This window comes from Malus sylvestris, chromosome 7 (assembly GCF_916048215.2).
Source record: "Malus sylvestris chromosome 7, drMalSylv7.2, whole genome shotgun sequence".
In the NCBI taxonomy this organism is placed as follows: Eukaryota; Viridiplantae; Streptophyta; class Magnoliopsida; order Rosales; family Rosaceae; genus Malus; species Malus sylvestris.
In genome coordinates, this window is record NC_062266.1 from 766,002 (window position 1) to 783,805 (window position 17,804).

The window sequence follows — 17,804 nt, forward strand, 5'->3', positions numbered from 1 at the left end:
CTTTCGGATACTCGTCCGACACATATCCTGGTTGATGGACACAAATTTGACACGATGGATATGCGTATCCTACATTTAGGATACACGTATCCTGCTTTTAAGATACATTTACACTTTCAAAACAAAGTAATGAGGAAGAGAAAATTAATAGGAGACATTTATAATTGAAATTTGCTAAATACAAAGAGCTTTCCTCTAATTAAAACCATGAATACGACTCTCACACTTCTTCTACTGTATAAAGAGGATTAGATTTCAAACTTTCATTCTCTAACAACTCAAATGTATTTGAATTTGAATGATGAATTATGTTTTAAAATGTATATTTTTGTTGCTATATATATTTTTATTTGCCGTATCCATAACGTATCGTATCTTAATTTTTAGAGATTTTCTGTATCGCGTGTCGTGTCGTATCGTATCGCCGTATCCGTATCTGTATCCATGCTTCATAGATATTCGATTAAATCCTTAAACCTGTAAGCACATGCACAGTGAACCTCTGTTGCCCTCACATCCTTGGTGCTCCTGCATATATATTATATATCTCACTCCATCAACTTCCAAGCCCCCATCTCCGCTTCTCTCTCTCCTCTTTCTCTCTCATGCAATAACACTTACAGTCACAGACATCCATCCACTCTTATCAAGTGAACAGCTAGAGAGAACCTCTCTCTCTCTCTCTCTCTCTCTCTACCATGAAGATGATGAGGTTGCTCTTAATCTCAGTGGCAACATTCTGTGCCATTGTCTCTACTGTGAGCTCTTCTTGTTCCCCATCAGACCTAGCAGCACTTCAATCCATCAGAACCGGACTCACCGATTCCTCATTGGGCATCTTCAACTCCTGGGTCGGAACCGATTGCTGCGTAAACTGGTACGGAGTCAGCTGCGATCCCACAACCGGCCGAGTCGTCGACATTAATCTCCGAGGCGAATCGGAGGACCCCATACTCAAGAAATCCGGTCAGTCCGGGTTCATGTCAGGATCTATCTCGCCCAAAATTTGCAGCCTCGACCGCCTCACTACCCTCGTTCTCGCTGACTGGAAGGGGGTCACCGGTGAGATCCCCCAATGCCTCACCACCCTCTCCAACCTCCGAGTTCTCGATCTCGTCGGAAACAAGATTTCGGGCAAGATTCCGGCCGATATCGGCAACCTCAAGATGCTCAGAGTCCTCAACCTCGCCGATAACCAGATCTCCGGTAAGATTCCGGCGAGTCTCGTTGGCCTCTCCGGGCTAATGCACATGGACCTCAGCAACAACCAAATCACGGGCGAGTTACCGGCCGATTTCGGAAAACTCAAGATGCTGAGCCGGGCTCTGCTGAACCGAAACCAGCTCACCGGGTCGATCCCCGATTCCATTGGCAACATGAACCGGTTGGCCGACCTGGACCTGTCCAGGAACCAAATGTGGGGTTCCGTACCGGACTGTCTTGGGAAAATGCAGGTTCTTTCGACGTTGAATTTGGACGGAAACAAGTTTTCGGGTCAATTGCCAGCGTCCGTTTTGAGCAATCGGGGTATGGGGATCTTAAATTTGAGCCGAAATGGGTTCGAAGGTAACATACCGGACGTTTTCCACGGAAATTCGTACTTCATGGCACTGGATTTATCGTACAACAATTTAAAGGGCCCGATACCCGGTTCATTATCGGCGGCGAAATATATCGGGCACTTGGATCTCAGCCACAACCACCTGTGCGGGGCGATTCCTGTGGGGAACCCGTTCGATCACCTGGAAGTGTCGTCGTTTACCAACAATGATTGCCTCTGCGGGAACCCGCTGAGTACTTGTTGATCGTGTGGATTCGGCCGGTATGGATTGTATAAGTTATCGTACCGGTTTCGTTTCACTCCGAAGTTCCGGGCATATGCACTTTTTTTATATAATTTTTTTTTAATTTTATAAAAAAAGTATTAAGTTCTATATAATTTGGTTGAAAGGATAAAGAAAAAGGCAGAAATGCATATGCATGCACGTGAAATAGAGCATCACGTACAATATCTTTTTCATAAGATTGAGAGAGAGATATTTGTAATGTATTATTTATATATTGTGTATTATTTGCATGGGAAATGGTATTATCTACTTGGTAATCTCAAATGCTTAAAAATTGCCTCTTATTAAAGCTAGGAAATTATTGTATGATGAGGTCTACCCAATGTTAGATGTAGAGGAACATAATCGATCGATATAAACATGAATTGTCACATAATAAAATCGATTGTTTAAAATACGTAATGTGCACAATGACTAATTTAGAATGCAAATGATAATTCTCAAATTTCAAATACAATTTACATGTGATTGCTTACAAAATTATCCCGTTATATTTTCGACTGTAAATATGTAAACATGTTTGAATGCAATTTGACAACATATCAGTTTGGAAATGATCAAATTGATAGGTATAGCTACAGTGCTACTTATCATTCAATATTATAGATGTTTAGACGTTAATTTTGATTTTTACAAATGTTTACATTTATTTATTTATTTATTATTATTTTAGCCTTCTATTTCTTGTACCATTCAATACTGAGACGCGCAGTATTGAGGAATGAATTTAGAGTAAGTTGGTTTGCAATTGAAAATGAAACTTAAGGATTTTTGTATCTACTTTTACTTTGGAGCAGTGCTTGTTTTAGCTTTTGGCAAAAGACAAACCCAAGGCATGTGAAAGGCATCATAAGTTTCCCACAACACTTACAGATTTGGAGTCGGTGGGAAAAGATTGCGAGCAACTCATATCTCTATGATGAATGCATGGAATAATTGAGGGACAATGGGATAACGCTTTGATACGACTCAGAAAGTTAGGATGCTACAAATCTCAAAGCTCAATAGTTTTCCACCTTTTCACCTTTTCTCTTTTGATGTATCAAAAAAAAAGTAGCAACAGTATTTGCTACATTATACAACAGAGAGCAAGGCATTTAAATAAAAGTAACTGACAATGTTACAGTCATTCGCTTATACACATTGTTCACACACTCTGAATTCTTTATATACATGCATTAATGATAAGAAATTAGTCGTGCAATTAGATAAAGTAATAAAAATGCTAGTCACCCGCTCACACACGGTAACACGGACCATTGAAGTACTGTGAGCTCTTTACATGCATGCATTAATGACAGAAATCAATCTCACAAAGTAATTATAATGTTACAGTCATTCGTTCATGCACGAACTGTTGATGCATTATGACTTTGCTTATGCATCTACAGTAAAAAATCAACCTCGTAACATAACTTTTTACCGTTCTGTACTAAATATCCAAACAAAAAATTCAGCATGTGTGAGAATGGTAGTTCCGAAGCATTAAATTGCCACCATTTATGTTCCATTTAGGTCAAGGATCTCACACAGCAAATAAATACAAGCACATATGCATGTCCAGGGTACCTGCTCTTCCTCTTAACTATTTGCGCCCACTCTTCCGTTGAATTTACTCACTAAAACAGTGACAGACTAACAGTACCCCAAGACTTCACAGTACAGACAGACACAGTTAACTCCCAGCGCACGGCGGCAAAGACGAGCATGGTTTTGCTAAGATGCGCGGGTTGACGCCAAATACACCCACCCACCATACCCCATTGGGGGACAAGAGTCACAAGACCAGTCTGGATTCACAGAGGCCAAAATTGGACAGCTGAAAGGAATTTGGGTCCCAAGAATTCAATAGAGAGCAGCACAGACAGTCTGTAAAACTAATCAAACCTCCTTTAATACGGGGACGTCTTCCGCATCCCATGCTTCTTCATAAATGTACAACAGATTTAGGGATGGGCAACGGTTATGGCGAACGGATAACCACGGTTATTGTTCAAACCCGCATAACTGTTTACCCGTTGTGTAATTGCATAAACGGATATATTCATCCCCATAAACGTTTATAAATGGTTAACCATACCCATAACCGTGTACCTATTTAATCATAACGTTTACCCATTTAATCATAATCATTTACCCGTTTTCCTATTTTTGAACTCATTTATCCTTTTTTTTGCCCATTTACCTATTTTTCACCCGTCTACATGTTTTTCTTTTTTTAAAAACTTGAAAATTACAAAAGAAAAATTTGTCATAATTTTCGTTTTCTGATAATTAAATACCGTTATAAGTACGTACATTTTAGCATGCATCAAGACTTGCTTCGATTAAGTTCATAACACTTATTTTCATACATCAAGACTTGCTCCGATTAGTACTTTGTATCTATACATTATTTTCAAGTAATTACAAAGTTTAAAAATCAGATATTACAGGATCATATGCGTATTTATGTATGTATACATACTCTTATGCATTACCATTATCGCCAATAAGATCTGATCCAATGCAGAACCACATCATGTAATATACAGTGAGTACCTAAACCAGCAACTAAGAGCAACTCCACCCTAGCCTCATAAGCTGGCACCCAGCCCAAAAAATGGATCGACCTCCCTTATTTTTGCTCCACCCCAGCCCAAACCAGGCCACAGGCCGACCCAAAATCTACAGGCTTGTTGACTAGCCCATATGACGCCAGCATGGCGTCAGAGGCCGTTTGAAATTTTTTTGCGCCAGGCGCGTGGGAAGCACGCGCGTCGCCTACAAGAATCCAAAGTCGGGGCCTGTTTGCGCAGGCGCACTCAGCACAACGATAGGGAGGCCACGTGGCTGATCCTGTGCCGTTGGATTTCGAACGGTAAAAAAAAATTTGAATTTGAAATCTTTTGAAAGATTATTTTATCCCCAACTGTGTATTCCCTGATCATGTTTTTAGATGTCGTTTTAGAATGCAATGAAGTTTGTTTGAGAAAATCATGAGTGCTATTTGCAACCATGATCAATACTTTGTGCAAAAAAAAAAGAGGATGTTTTTCATGTTCTAGGTCGTCTTATTGAGCAAAAAGTTACTGCTGCATTGCAGATGCTTGCATATGGAGCATCTACAGATCAAGTGGATGACATAATGAGGATGGGAAAATCAACTGTTTTTGAGTCCCTGATGCGGTTTTGCTCCGCAATCGAAGCCCTTTATACGAAGGAGTACCTCCGAAAACCGACGCCTATAGATCTGTGAAGGCTACTAAGGAAGGGTGAAAATGAAAAACACTTTGCAAAATGTCAAGAGGGTTGTAGGAAGGATGTGGAACGTTGTTTTGGTATCCTGCAAGCTCATTGGGCGATTGTGAGGTCAGTTGCCAGAATGTTTGATGTCGAGGCACTTCAATCCATCATGATGACGTGAATCATTCTCCACAACATGATTGTGGAAGATGAGTTTGATTATGATGCCATCGACGAATACGAGCCGAACATAATAAACAACTTAAAAACACGTATCTATTATGCTCATGACAGCACCTAAGATCCCGTGCAACACGAGCCATTGGAACGGGATAGATGTTACAATCAATTAATCGTTGAGTAGTACACTTCATTACAAGAGCCATACTGGCACTGTACCCATCAAAGTAACTTGATTGAGCACCAATGGGGATTGTAACAAGTTCAAGATAATTAAAAGGATCTTGTGGTGGAACAATAAAGTTCTTAGTTTATTTAGTGTGTTTTTTTTAAGTTTATTTGATAAGTTTATGTAATTTCATTTAGTGTGTTTTTTAAGCTTATTTGATGAGTTTATGTAATTTTATTATGATAATGACACATGGCGTGACGAGATTGGTTAAAAATCATATCCAAAATTAAAACAATTTTTGTATTTATTATTTTATAAAAAAATTTAATAATATTTTAAATGAACTGGGTGCCAACACATTTTGTAGAAGTGGAAATGCATTTGGCCTATTACTGTTCATTGGGGTCTATCACTGTTCATTGAGTGGATCAAATGGGCTGGGTGCTAACACATTTTTTTAGGGATGGAGTTGCTCTATGGAGATGAATGCGAGTGCTACAAGTTATACTACTAAAAGTAGAAAGGACAATGAAACTGACTTATTTGTGTTCTTTCTTGCATTTGATTTGTTGTACTTTTATGCGCAAACAAAAGCAAATTTTAACAAAAGTACCAAATATTACCATCGTAGGCGAAAACGATACAAACAATATCAAATCAGAACACAAGAGATTAATGCCGTTCGACATAAAAGCTTACAACCACGAACGAAGCACGACAAGGAGGGAGAGATGAGCGGGGGACGGGGCGTTTGAAACTTTGAGGCTGGCAGAGAGATAGAAAATTTAGGGTTTTTATTTATTTTTTAAATTTTACATATATTAAATTAAATGGGTAAATGGATATCCGTTATAACCGCGGATAATACCCATAACTGGTAGATACCCGTTATAATTGCGGGTAATACCCATAACCGCTCATTTAAATTTCATGGATAAACGGTTGTACCCATAATCGTTTGTTCGTCTAAACAATTACATATAACCGTAACCGTGAACTTTAAATGGGCAGGTAACTGTGGTTACCCAAACCCATGGTTATTTTTCCCATCCCTAAACAGATTAATCCCTAATCCTAACCTAATTATCAAACTTAAGGGAATCGAACTATAGACTTAACCCGAATCCTAACCCAATTATCGAACTTAAGGGAATCGAACTATAGACTTAACCCGAATCCTAACTTACTCTCCGACCCTCTCTCGACACTTCTAACCCGTAGAGCTTTTATCAGGATAAGATTTCATAACAGAAAATGTTTAGTCATGCATGCAATTTGACTCTAGTTTTTCTTAAATTATTTATACAACGGTTGAGTCCTAACAACCCATTCTGAACTTTGACAAAATGTCTACCACAGGAAAGAAGAGAAACTGGTGTTGCAGCAACGCGCTCAGAGTTCTAATTGTGGAGGACTCATTTAACCTAATTATACACATGATTATGCATTTTCAAAGCTATATCAAAAGGCACACACTAAACAGCAAGCAATGCCAATAAGTCTCATAAGTAATACATGAGGTAAATATAAGCATGTTCAAAGGCAACCGAGAATTGCTTGACAAGCAAGTAGATCAAGACGTTTAGCACATAAAGATATCATCATCTAATGGGTCTAGATATTCAAAACAAATAAGCTTTTCAAAAACCAAGGAAGTTCCATGGTGTTCTGTTCTCAACCTAAAATACTTAGCAGATGATTTTATAATTCCAAATTCAGAAATTAAAATTCAAATACTGTGTCCTGTAATAAAGGATATTACAAGATGATGTCAAATTATGAAACTACTGTTTATTAGTTGACAAATTTCTAGGAAAAGAGTTTTTTGGACCTTTTTTTTATATGAAATTAAATATCACTACAAATCAATGATCTACAAAAAGAAAATGAATAAAAAATTTCTCAATATCACATTTCAGATTCAAATCCAATATTCCAAAACCCTTCTGGAGTAAGGGGGGGAGCATACCTATACCGATGACGAGAAACACCTTCATGGTGCTCACAGCGAAAATTATGCTTATTATTATCAGTGTCCTTACCACAGCCTTCATTGGGAAGGACAGCGTCATAGAACTTTTTGCACTGCTTGCATTCAACTCCTTTCAAATTTTCCCGCTCAGCTTTCTTTCTTACAGGTTCCACAAACTTGAAACCATTTTTACCGGCCACTGGAGCTGGCATCTGCTGCTTCTGTGGCCTAACTACAGTGTTCACATCCTGTGTTTCATCATCTGAGCTATCTACATTCATGTCATTTGGAGCTGGAACTGGAACTGGACGACCAGGAACTTGTTCCTTTGTCGCTTTATTCAAGTTTCCTCTGATGTTCTCAAGTGGGGTATCAAGAAAATCATCGTGTGGGTCAGGCCCATCTTGGCCTTGACGCGTCCTAGTATCCACCCAGCTGGAAGCAGGCCGTTTTCTCCCAGCTACTGGGGCAGATTTTGAGGTGGGAGGGCATTTTTGTGCAATGGGGAAGAAGGAAGTAGAAGAGATAGGACTAGCTGCTTGAATTGGCTTGCCTCCTTTCACATCCTCCAAGGTATTGTTACAACTGATTTCATTCCTCACTTTTTTTGTGCATAAAGTTGACGCAGAAGCATTCTGATTTTTCTCGACAAGATCTACAATTTGCAATAGATGAATCGATCAAACAAGGGTGCCAGGAAATGAAATCCCAATGGAAAACCCAACCACAAGCTAAAGCTACGTGCATGTGTGCTATTCCCCTATTAATATAAACTTAGGAATCGAAAATGTTTTTAAAAGTAAAAGATACCACTCGGACTTCAATTCAAAAGTAACATACAAGATCAGCCATCCCAATATCATCTAGTAAAGCTATAATTGGAAGAACCATAAATTCCAGTAATACATATTTCTTACAACAACTTCAATTGAAAGGTAACAGACGAAAATCGGCGGACCCAAAATTATCCAGTAAAACAACATTTGGCAGATCATCATAAGTTTGTAGTTTGTACTAACAAACATTTTCTCTTGAGTATTTATTCTTCATTTTCAAAAGACTAATAAAGATGGAAAGAACAAAACAGAAAGAGCATCATACCATGTGAAGTTGATGGATTTTGATCGTATCTCAACAAATCACTTCTATCTTCCAACTTATTCTGGGGTAGCATATTCTCCCGTGTAAGACCAAGCTTTGTGCGGAGATACTTGTGCTGAGATTTCAGGTTTTTGTAAGCACCAGTAAGATCTGTGTACTTCTTCCTCTCAGCCTGTAAACCCGAGGTCATTGATTCAATCTGTTGATGTAACTTTTCACATGAATCCCTTCTTTTGGCCACTTCGCCAGCCATGCCTCTAATATCCACCTGTAGTTCATCAACTTTTTCCTCTAAACTAGTTACTTTGGCTAGAAACTGTTTTTTCTCCCTCAGATAACCCTCCACTTCATTGTTCTTTGTAAGGAGCTCCTTTTGGAGTTGACTAACATTTTCTTCCAAAATTTCCAATTTGGCCCTGAGAAGTTTTTTCTCTTCTTCTTGATCATTCAGAAGCTTTTCTTTATTCATGATCTCAGAAGACTGATGCTCAACCTTTCGAAATAAATTTTCTTCAAGCTCATTTCTATTGGCTACTTGGTTAATCTTTTCCCCGAGCTCCTCTTGGAGTTCATCAACTCTATTTTCAAGATCACTCAATTTAGCAAGAAGCATGTTTCTACTTTCTTCATTCTCTTTCAGTTGTTTTTCCTTATCCATAATGACAGCGTCTTTGGATTGAATCACTCCGAGCAACTTACTCTCCAATTCCATACCCTTATCTACTTCCGTAGACTTCTGCTTAAGCATTCGCTCAAGCTCATTACCTTTGAACTGTACACCTTTCAGTTCGGCAAGTAGATGGTTCACCTTCTCTTCCTGTTCCTTGGACAGATTTCCCTTGTCAAGCTTGAGTAAGCGGTTCTCTTCAAGGGTTTGTTGCTTTTCAGCTCGAAGTGTTTCAATTTGACGTAAGAGATCATTTTCCTTCTCTTTCCATTGGGTTTCAAATTTCTGGAAGCTTTTAGACTTGGATTCGAAGTATGTATAAAGCTGATTGCAGAAAACGTATTCAATCTGAGAAATCCTGTCTTTGGCTTCCTGAATCGTGGCAACGAGTAAAGTACTAAGCCCAGAGACATAGTCCACACCTTCCAATTCACTGTCAATGGGGTCACAACCTACTTTGAGAGAGTCCATCTCTGAATTTTTTACATAACAAACAAAAACCAAAAATAAGCAAAACAAGCAGCCATAGCTAAAATCGAAAAATATGAAACAGAAAATGAAATTCATCTTAATGCAAGGGACAAACAATCTCCAAAAAGCAGAAAGAACAATGCCTAAGAATATCCACACTAATCAAGCAAAGCAAATTCAATTAATTTCACATAAAGCTCGAAAAGCTGCGACGAACTAACATAGCTTGAGATCCAAATGAATAAATATATACAATCAGCAATTTGAATCAGAGAGAACATTACGATTCTCTTTGGTTGCAGTGAGTGTGGATCTTGGCCCTTCCAAATGCCGAATTCAAAATTAAGAACTCACAATTCCACTTCCCCTCTCTGAAATCCCTAATTTGCAACAAAAATGAATTCTAAAAATCGCAAAAGTAAGAGAGTTGAGAGAGAGAAATTACCTCAGTGGAAGTTAGCTCTATCCGTAGGAGAGTACAATGCAGAAGATTACGGCATCCTGATGATCGTTCGCTAGCTCTCTCTCTCTGTCTGCCAGTGAGTGTTGGTGAGTGGCTCTGCAACTTCTGCGGTTTGAGCGGGTATGTTTGGCTGCGAGTTTTGTTATTATTTTTGGGCAGGAGGACTGGCGGGACGTTGTTGTTTTAAAAGAAACTTCGCGGGCAGGATCTCTAGGCGCTGCAACGTAAAACTGTGAAATAAGGAGGCAAGTCGTAAAGAAAGTGTTTTTTTCCCTCTCTATTTAAAAAATATTGCGAGATTATTGAGTCGATTGGAAAATCAACGGTAAAGATTGAATTTAAAAAATTGAACGTTAGAAAATTAAATATAAGAATCGAACAGTGAAGATTGTAGAGAGTAATGCTTGGAAGATCAAAATTTTTTAAATCAAATGATGTAGTTGTAGATGATTGGATTATTAATTAAGTGTCAATTAACGTACTTGTTTTTTATTGATGACACATTATTTGGTTTAAAATTTTGGTCTCCCTAACACTACCCTTCTTTAAAATGTCAAAATACTTGTTACTTAGTATTACCGTCAAGTAATATTTCTCTTTACTTGTAAGTGAAAGATCTTAAGTTCAATCATCGCCAAAGGCGAATTTGAACCACATTTCTTATGGTTAGCTCAGTGAGGCTCAGCCCACTCCCTCACCCCCTTAATATAGATAATATCAATGTTAAAAAAAAAAAACCATTTGTCAAACTACTTGGTAAGCTAGATCCAATTACAAGAACATTACAATGAAGGGTTGTGTAGGAAGTAACCTTTTAATTTTCGACTGTCGGATCGAATGAATTGAATAAAATTAACGAACATAAATTAACAAGGGGTGTGTAGGAAGTAATTTGGGATGTGTGGATAGCACACCCCTACAATGAAAGGTTGCCATGTTTAAACAATACATATTAAAAGTAATTTTAGAAGCTAGAGTGGACTAGAAATAATTCACCAAGAATTCGAATTTGGGTGTAGAGAGCAGAGGGCAAAGCTCTAATCAACTTGGGTAAACTTAGATATGCACTCAACAAAATCATTGCTTTACCATAACTTGATCAGCTAAACCTCGTTAGCCAAAAGGAATTTGAATCGTAAGTTGGACAGCTTGGAAGTCTTTTGGGTCACCTTCAAGGTGTTTTGAATCTCCCCGGTAAATTCTAGAATGTTACCCGGGGTACAGGGGCGGTGCCACTAAAGGATTAGGGTAGTCCTAGGCCCATCCTGACTTTTGTGAAAGGTGTATGAAATCAACCAATGACTTCAAGTTTTTATTTGCAGAGTGTGTGAACCTCATGGAAGAAGATGAAGCAAACAACGCCATTAGGCTGCTTTGGTTTTGAATTTGTTTAACTGTTTAATGAAACAATGAGTTTGGTAGGGGAGTTTTTAGAAGAGACGTGCAATTTCATTTTAAATGGAAAAAACAACCTCACTACTAGTTTGATTCTCTCAGCTAACGGTACTATACACCCTATAATTTTCTAAAGCAATCCCCCACCTCTTCCCCTAATCCTTAATTTTCTACTTCTTTGTATTTTCTTTAGCCTTCCACAATCTACCTCTTACTTGGTTATCTAGGTTTGTACATATTTTTCTTCTTAGAGGTTTTCAGTTTTGTGAAGATTACACAAATTGCATATATTAACATGTTAAGAATTCAACTTTTACACACATGCATATATATATTTGTGAAAGGTCCATCCTCACTTAGAATTCTAGCTCCGCCACTACCGGGGTATACCTCGTGATGAGAGATATACTAAAGACGACAAAACACTAATTAAACCATTCAAAAGCTCTGATTTAAAAGTTCCAAGAACAGACAAAACCAGGCCACACATCCTCAATTAAACAAAAGTACAACCGAAATTGGGATCAACTAACTAGAACAAAAATGGGGGTTTAAACGGAGTTCAGCTTTCTTCTTCATCGATCACCTTGGTGCCCAAACCACTCAATCCCTCTGGAGGGACCTCCGTGATAGCGACTAGCGAGTAAAACTCTTCCTTGGCATCTTCATCATCATTTCTCTTCCGTGCAATGCGGACGCGTACCCTTCTTGGCACACTCCGAATGCCACGGCTCCATATGTGCTTGTTGAGCTTAACATCCACTCTGACATCAGGGGTTCCCATAGCCTTCTGAGCAAACTTCCTGATTTCCTTTATCGCATTTGGTGCCTTCTTCTTAAATGTGCTGCATGGGAATTAAGACAACGGATAATTAACAGTGTGATAAGCAAATTGCCCAACTAATGCCAAACTTTGCGAAACATATAGAGAAACACTGCTGCAGAAATGGAGCCTGCAACGCAATTCAGATAACCATATATTTTTATTTAACGAAGCTTTCTGAAAATAGTAACCGTTCAATCTTCTAAATCACTAAACGGTCAGGCTTCTCACCAGTGCATCATAACTTAATACTCCACTACACCTCGTGTCCAATTGGGCGATGTCGAAAATCAAGAATGTAATCAATATTTAACAAACAAGGCACATTTTGCCCACAAAACCCTTCAAGTTAAGCCGTGAATAACTATAACAATCGAAGGCTAGGAGGACATCAAAGAATGTTGGCAAATCAACAATTCACTTTCTCCTAAGAACAAACCATCAACAATGTTCTTGTGGAGAGATTTTTCAATGTGCCCGACCACGGGCACATACGCCATATGTCATTATGTAAGTGAAGGAACACTTGAAATAAAAACTTCCCTCACTTCTATGGCATACCGTCCTGTGTTCCGGGCACAATGAAAATCTCGCCTTCTTGTGAAGCAACTAACTAATCAATACCCTAGTAAACATAAAACCATCATTGAAAAGGAATTCTCCAAAGATTTAGGAAATGAAAGAAGCTACAAAAAAAAAATATTGATAAAGCTGCTCAAAACCCTAATTATCTCACTCCAAAGCTTATATTTTGATCCATGACCCAACAAATTAAAAAATGCAATAAAAAAAACAATTATTTCATCACTTTTAGCTCAAACACCCCACAAAATAAAACCATTAAAAAACAAAGATCAAAATCAAATTAACCTCCTTAAACTAAGATCTAAACCAAGAACAAAATACCAGTAAAATTCTGAGGGCTTACCATCCATGCAAGCGTTTGTGGAGGTTGATGGTGTACTCTCTGGTGACTACCTCCTCCTTTCTTCCCTTGCCGCGGCCCTTCTCCGCCATTGTTAAAGCTCTGAGCTCACCTCCGGCTCCCTGCTGCAATGAACTTGCTCTCCGTCGGCTGCTCAATAAGCCCTAGGGCTTTAGCGATAGGGCGATCATATACTGATGGACATTTCATTAAATACCCTTATGTTTTCACTAAACTACATCACTGTCTTGACTATTATGATAAAGATGCAAGGTTAATTTTGTCTTTCTAGTTGCTTTTAATCCTTTAATTGGGTTTGTTTTGGAAAAACTGGGCCAGACCCAACTAAACACCGCAGCCCAAATTTAGGATAACAATTTTTTTTCATACATCAATATTTTTACATTAAGAGAAGAGAGAGTTTGATTAAGTCACACAATAGGCAGCCTAATTTGGTATCGAATTCGTCATCCACGAAATTCAAACTTAAGACCTCTCACTTAAAATGAAAGGAATGTCGATGTGATGATATTCTTAACCCAATTTTGCGAATGTTTTACGAAAAATTAAACATGCGAGCCGTTGTTTTGCTGGTCTAAATACTATAATATAACTTTAGATTTGAATAATTTTTTTGGTTGTAAAAATATCCAACACGACATATTTGTTTTGAATTCAATACTTAATTAGGCAATCTTCCATCTCCTAAACTTTTTTAGTACCGAAATTTTTTTTTTTTAATTTTTTTGCAAATGTGTGATTTAGCTAAATTATTTAGAAATAATATTTAAAATAAGTCTTAGCGATTCATTAATTTTTCTTATGAATTTTAACTTTAATCAATTACAGTTCAACTTTATAAATAGATAGATCGGTAAAAACCTCCTTTTGTATATATAAAAATAAAATAAAATAAAAAATAAAAAATAAAAACTCAAAACCCTGAACTAATCTAAAAGCTCCCGCTAAGCTGCCAAAGCGTCTCATCTTCTTCACTGTCTCATATCTCTCTAATTTTCCAAATCACAGAGATAAAGGTACTGACTTTCACCCTCGTATGCGTCACTTCTTCAGTATTTCTCTTTAAATCTTATAATTTTTTATGTTAATTTTTCTGGTAATTTGTCGTACACAATTTCTTAAAGTAGTCCTCGATCTCTTTTGGGGTTTTCAGAAACCCTAGGTTTTGATTAAATGTTTATACAATTTTATACTCAATTTTCACTTGATGGACTCCCATTTGGTTCATCGAATTGTCTAACTTTTTGTTGTTTTTTTCCCCAAAAATTTATAGCATTTTAGGGTTTTTGAGTGGAGAGCTTCATCGGCGAATTGAACCGAACGGAGCTCAATAAAAATGGTAATTTTGAAACCCGCGAAGATTTATAAAAATTAAAAAAAGCTGAAGAATTTGATTATATTTTGAAATTGTGTTTTTTTGTTTCAGTCAGGGAGGAAAGAAACAGTTTTGGACCTGGCCAAGTTTGTGGACAAAGGTGTCCAAGTCAAGCTCACCGGCGGGAGACAAGGTTATTGTACTTTGCCGAATTTTTCAAATGAATTCTAGTTAGTTAATTTTAGATTCTGGATTATGTGCACATTGTTGTTGGTTATTGGTTATTTGATTAGCGGTAGCGATAGGTTTAGTTAAGTGTTTTTCTTGCAGGGTGTCATACTTCAAGCAATTTTTGGTTCTGTGTAACCCGAAATAGGAGGTTTCAAGATCCAAATCAAACAACCTCGAAGATTTAGAATGTAGAAATCCACACCCGTTGTAGGTTGTACAGTAAATATGTTATGATATGATCCAGGATATGTGGTGACACTGAAGAGAAACTAATGACACCAGGATTTACATCGCGCTCGTTAGGAAAATATTAATGGGAGTTTTTTTTTTTTTTTTTTTTTTTGAGCTTTCTTATGACCTATTTTATACGCACAATTTGATTTTCTGTTGTGAATTTGGTTACAGTGACAGGGACTCTGAAAGGATATGACCAGTTGTTAAACCTTGTCCTAGATGAAGCAGTGGAGTTTCTAAGAGGTAAATGTTTCACAGCATTCCAGAAACCATTTACGATGTGTGTGTTTAAACTTCACGATTTTGGGAACTTTCCTAGTGAATGCTTAGTTGACTTGAGAATCTTTCCCTTGCTTTGCAGATTCTGATGATCCATTGAAGACCACTGATCAGACCAGGCGCCTTGGCCTCATAGTATGTATTCTTCTAGTATATCTTTGTCGTAGGATCTTTAAAAAAAACAGCGCAGGAATTTCATGTATACATATAGATTTTGGCTGCTGGTTTAGTAGTATTCAACTATGCCTAAAGTTGTTAGGATTTATGGTATGCCTGGTTGTGATACTTTCTGATTATCTGATCACAGCAGTGAGAATATAGCAGTAAGAGGAGAAATGAAAATCTAAGGGGAAAATTAGTAAAGAAAGAATAATCATCAGACCCAAGAGAAGCTTAGCATGTTAAGAAAATGGCTTGGACCTCCCTGCTTTATTAGTCAACTATATTTGACTAGAATTAGGGGAATACCCCCCAAGCTGATCCAACTATAGGGAAAAGCTCTGAGATTAGTAAAACAAGTCCGCGTGTATGATCAGTAGGGTACTGCTCCGAAGAATAGGAAAACAAGTGCGCAAAGTACCCTTCATATAACTAAATCACAGAAACTTCAAGTTCAATTGGGTTGGAATCTTGCTTAAAAACTGTGTTAATTCTTGAATATAGTTTGCCTTTTGGGTACTTTTCTTATAGCATATCATGGAATTTTGAGGCATCTTGGGTGAAACCTGAGATTATTTTTTAGTGTTAAGTTTTCTGTTGGGCACGGGACCAACATGCTAACTTTTCTAAGCATAAAAGATCATGGCTAGATGAACTTAATCTTTTGGCATGGTTCTTGCATTTTATCAATGGAGAACTCATCTGCAAAATCATCACTAAGTTACACTTTGAAGTCTTTCAAATGTTGTTAAAGTTCTGCTCGGTCAATTCTAGGGCTGGTCATCCTTTAAATTCCTCTCAGACAATGCACACATGACTACCCATCGCTTGCTCATAATTTGAAACTTCTCAAAGGTGAAAAATTCATTTGATCCTTTGGGGGGGTTAGTGACTTATCTTAGAGTATGCAAACTTGTATACTTCTTGTTTACTCTTCGGACCAATACTTGTTGGCTTTATTTAATGCATCATGTCATCGTACAACTATTTTTTTTATTACATAATGCGACATGAATCTGTGGGAACTTTGACACACATAACTTCATCTTCAATATTGTCTCTTGATGTAATTGAGTTATATGACTGGTACCTCAGTTCCTTACCCCATCTAGTAGCCAACTTAAAAATTCAACCTATTTTTGAGACAATAGTCCAACTAGTACCGTCCTTGAGAATAAAAGTGCTAATTTTGCCACGACAGAGACTGCGAGTCCATTAAACTTACTCAAATATTTGTCTATGGTCCTTCCTTCTGGTTTAGTGAGTGGAATTTCTGTTGCAAATCCATCATTTAATCAGCTGCTAAAAGCTGCTTTGCATATTCTGTTTTCTCCTTGTTGAGCAAATTTGCTCGAACTTTCTTCTGCCATTGAAAGGGCCGTATTTTTCGGTTTAACCTTAACAAGCTTCCACTCTAAGTGAGTCTCGAAACTAGTTTTCCAATCCAGATAATCCTCCATATGCATTTTCCCACTAAATCAGAAACTCAGTTCCTGCTTTAGCTATTTGGCAAAGTGCTTGTGCCCAGTGAACTATCCAATGCTTTTAGCTATTCGGCAAAGTAAAATACCTTTTCGGAATTCGTTAGCGCTTGTGTGTGTTTGCTTCTTTTGGATTTAGTATTATATTACTGGTTATTTTGCTCAGATTGTGCTATACAACAAGTTCTGAGTGTGCAATACTATGGTGTCAGGTTTGCAGGGGAACCGCTGTAATGCTTGTGTCGCCGACAGATGGTACAGATGAGATCGCCAACCCTTTTAGCCAGCCAGATGGTGCCTAAAACTGAGACGTTGTCGTGCCCCTCTGCTCACGACAGTGCTGATAAGAAACCGTGATGAGGTGCATATTTTAGGGTGGTTATGCCCTTGGCCTTTAAATTACATAGCACATTTGATTAGTGACTAATGTAAAACATTAACAACTTTATGACTCCGTTTTATCTTTAGACATCTATTAAGAAATTTGTTATGGAAATTATTGGATGTTTCTGCATAATCAAACTCGAGTTGCCCTATCCTCAACTAGTCAACTACAAACTTTTTTCCTGCTACTCGGCACTACGGTTTAGTTTATTTCACCTCATATTTTATAGTTGAACAATGTGATTGCCACCATCTACCACTACAAACAATTATACCACCATCATTGCAATCGTGAGTAAATGTTGCCAACACCACCATCACAACTATAATTGCCACATTGTATCCACAACAGCCACAACCATCACCATCATCATGGCCGTCAATACCACCAACACCACCATAACCACAATCCTACCACTGCCACCACAACCCCGACCTCTAACAACTCTGCTACCGCTG

The 17,804-nt window shown here is 37.9% G+C and overlaps 4 protein-coding genes across 5 annotated transcripts; 2 read left to right on the forward strand and 2 right to left on the reverse strand.

Annotated features, from left to right (window-relative positions):
• The first annotated feature begins 543 nt into the window (after window positions 1-543).
• LOC126629754 (DNA damage-repair/toleration protein DRT100-like) lies at window positions 544-2,104 on the forward strand. Its single transcript, XM_050299867.1, has one exon. The coding sequence runs from the start codon at window positions 699-701 to the stop codon at window positions 1,803-1,805; it is 1,107 nt and encodes a 368-aa protein (XP_050155824.1). The 5' UTR covers window positions 544-698; the 3' UTR covers window positions 1,806-2,104.
• Window positions 2,105-7,120: 5,016 nt separating this feature from the next.
• On the reverse strand, window positions 7,121-10,305 carry LOC126628135 (protein gamma response 1-like). Of its 2 annotated transcripts, XM_050297723.1 has the most exons (4): window positions 10,081-10,305; window positions 9,920-10,038; window positions 8,498-9,637; window positions 7,121-8,051 (listed from the first exon to the last, which is right to left on the reverse strand). In XM_050297723.1, exons 3-4 carry the CDS (start codon window positions 9,633-9,635, stop codon window positions 7,333-7,335), a joined length of 1,857 nt encoding a protein of 618 aa, XP_050153680.1. In that variant the 5' UTR covers window positions 9,636-9,637; window positions 9,920-10,038; window positions 10,081-10,305; the 3' UTR covers window positions 7,121-7,332. The 2 variants fall into 2 exon arrangements, with proteins under 2 accessions (XP_050153680.1, XP_050153679.1); XM_050297722.1 differs by lacking the exon at window positions 9,920-10,038.
• Window positions 10,306-11,922: 1,617 nt separating this feature from the next.
• On the reverse strand, window positions 11,923-13,412 carry LOC126627703 (60S ribosomal protein L31-1-like). The gene is made up of 2 exons (XM_050297215.1): window positions 13,245-13,412; window positions 11,923-12,338 (listed from the first exon to the last, which is right to left on the reverse strand). The coding sequence occupies exons 1-2, from the start codon at window positions 13,331-13,333 to the stop codon at window positions 12,056-12,058; spliced, it is 372 nt and encodes a 123-aa protein (XP_050153172.1). The 5' UTR covers window positions 13,334-13,412; the 3' UTR covers window positions 11,923-12,055.
• Window positions 13,413-14,135: 723 nt separating this feature from the next.
• On the forward strand, window positions 14,136-17,497 carry LOC126629211 (sm-like protein LSM7). Its single transcript, XM_050299164.1, has 6 exons — window positions 14,136-14,278; window positions 14,536-14,601; window positions 14,689-14,770; window positions 15,214-15,285; window positions 15,404-15,456; window positions 17,174-17,497. Exons 2-6 carry the CDS (start codon window positions 14,599-14,601, stop codon window positions 17,261-17,263), a joined length of 300 nt encoding a protein of 99 aa, XP_050155121.1. The 5' UTR covers window positions 14,136-14,278; window positions 14,536-14,598; the 3' UTR covers window positions 17,264-17,497.
• The last annotated feature ends 307 nt before the right edge of the window (window positions 17,498-17,804 follow it).

Excerpts from the sequence above, each read along its gene's own strand:
- LOC126629211 (XM_050299164.1), top strand. Across the intron at positions 14,771-15,213 it reads GCTCACCGGCGGGAGACAAG|TGACAGGGACTCTGAAAGGA; the intron begins GTTATTGTACTT and ends ATTTGGTTACAG. Across the intron at positions 15,457-17,173 it reads CCAGGCGCCTTGGCCTCATA|GTTTGCAGGGGAACCGCTGT; the intron begins GTATGTATTCTT and ends CTATGGTGTCAG.
- LOC126627703 (XM_050297215.1), bottom strand. The coding sequence starts at position 13,333 with ATGGCGGAGAAGGGCCGCGGCAAGGGAAGAAAGGAGGAGGTAGTCACC. Across the intron at positions 12,339-13,244 it reads CACAAACGCTTGCATGGATG|CACATTTAAGAAGAAGGCAC; the intron begins GTAAGCCCTCAG and ends ATTCCCATGCAG.
- LOC126628135 (XM_050297722.1), bottom strand. The coding sequence starts at position 9,635 with ATGGACTCTCTCAAAGTAGGTTGTGACCCCATTGACAGTGAATTGGAA. Across the intron at positions 8,052-8,497 it reads AAATCCATCAACTTCACATG|ATCTTGTCGAGAAAAATCAG; the intron begins GTATGATGCTCT and ends TGCAAATTGTAG.
- LOC126629754 (XM_050299867.1), top strand. The coding sequence starts at position 699 with ATGAAGATGATGAGGTTGCTCTTAATCTCAGTGGCAACATTCTGTGCC.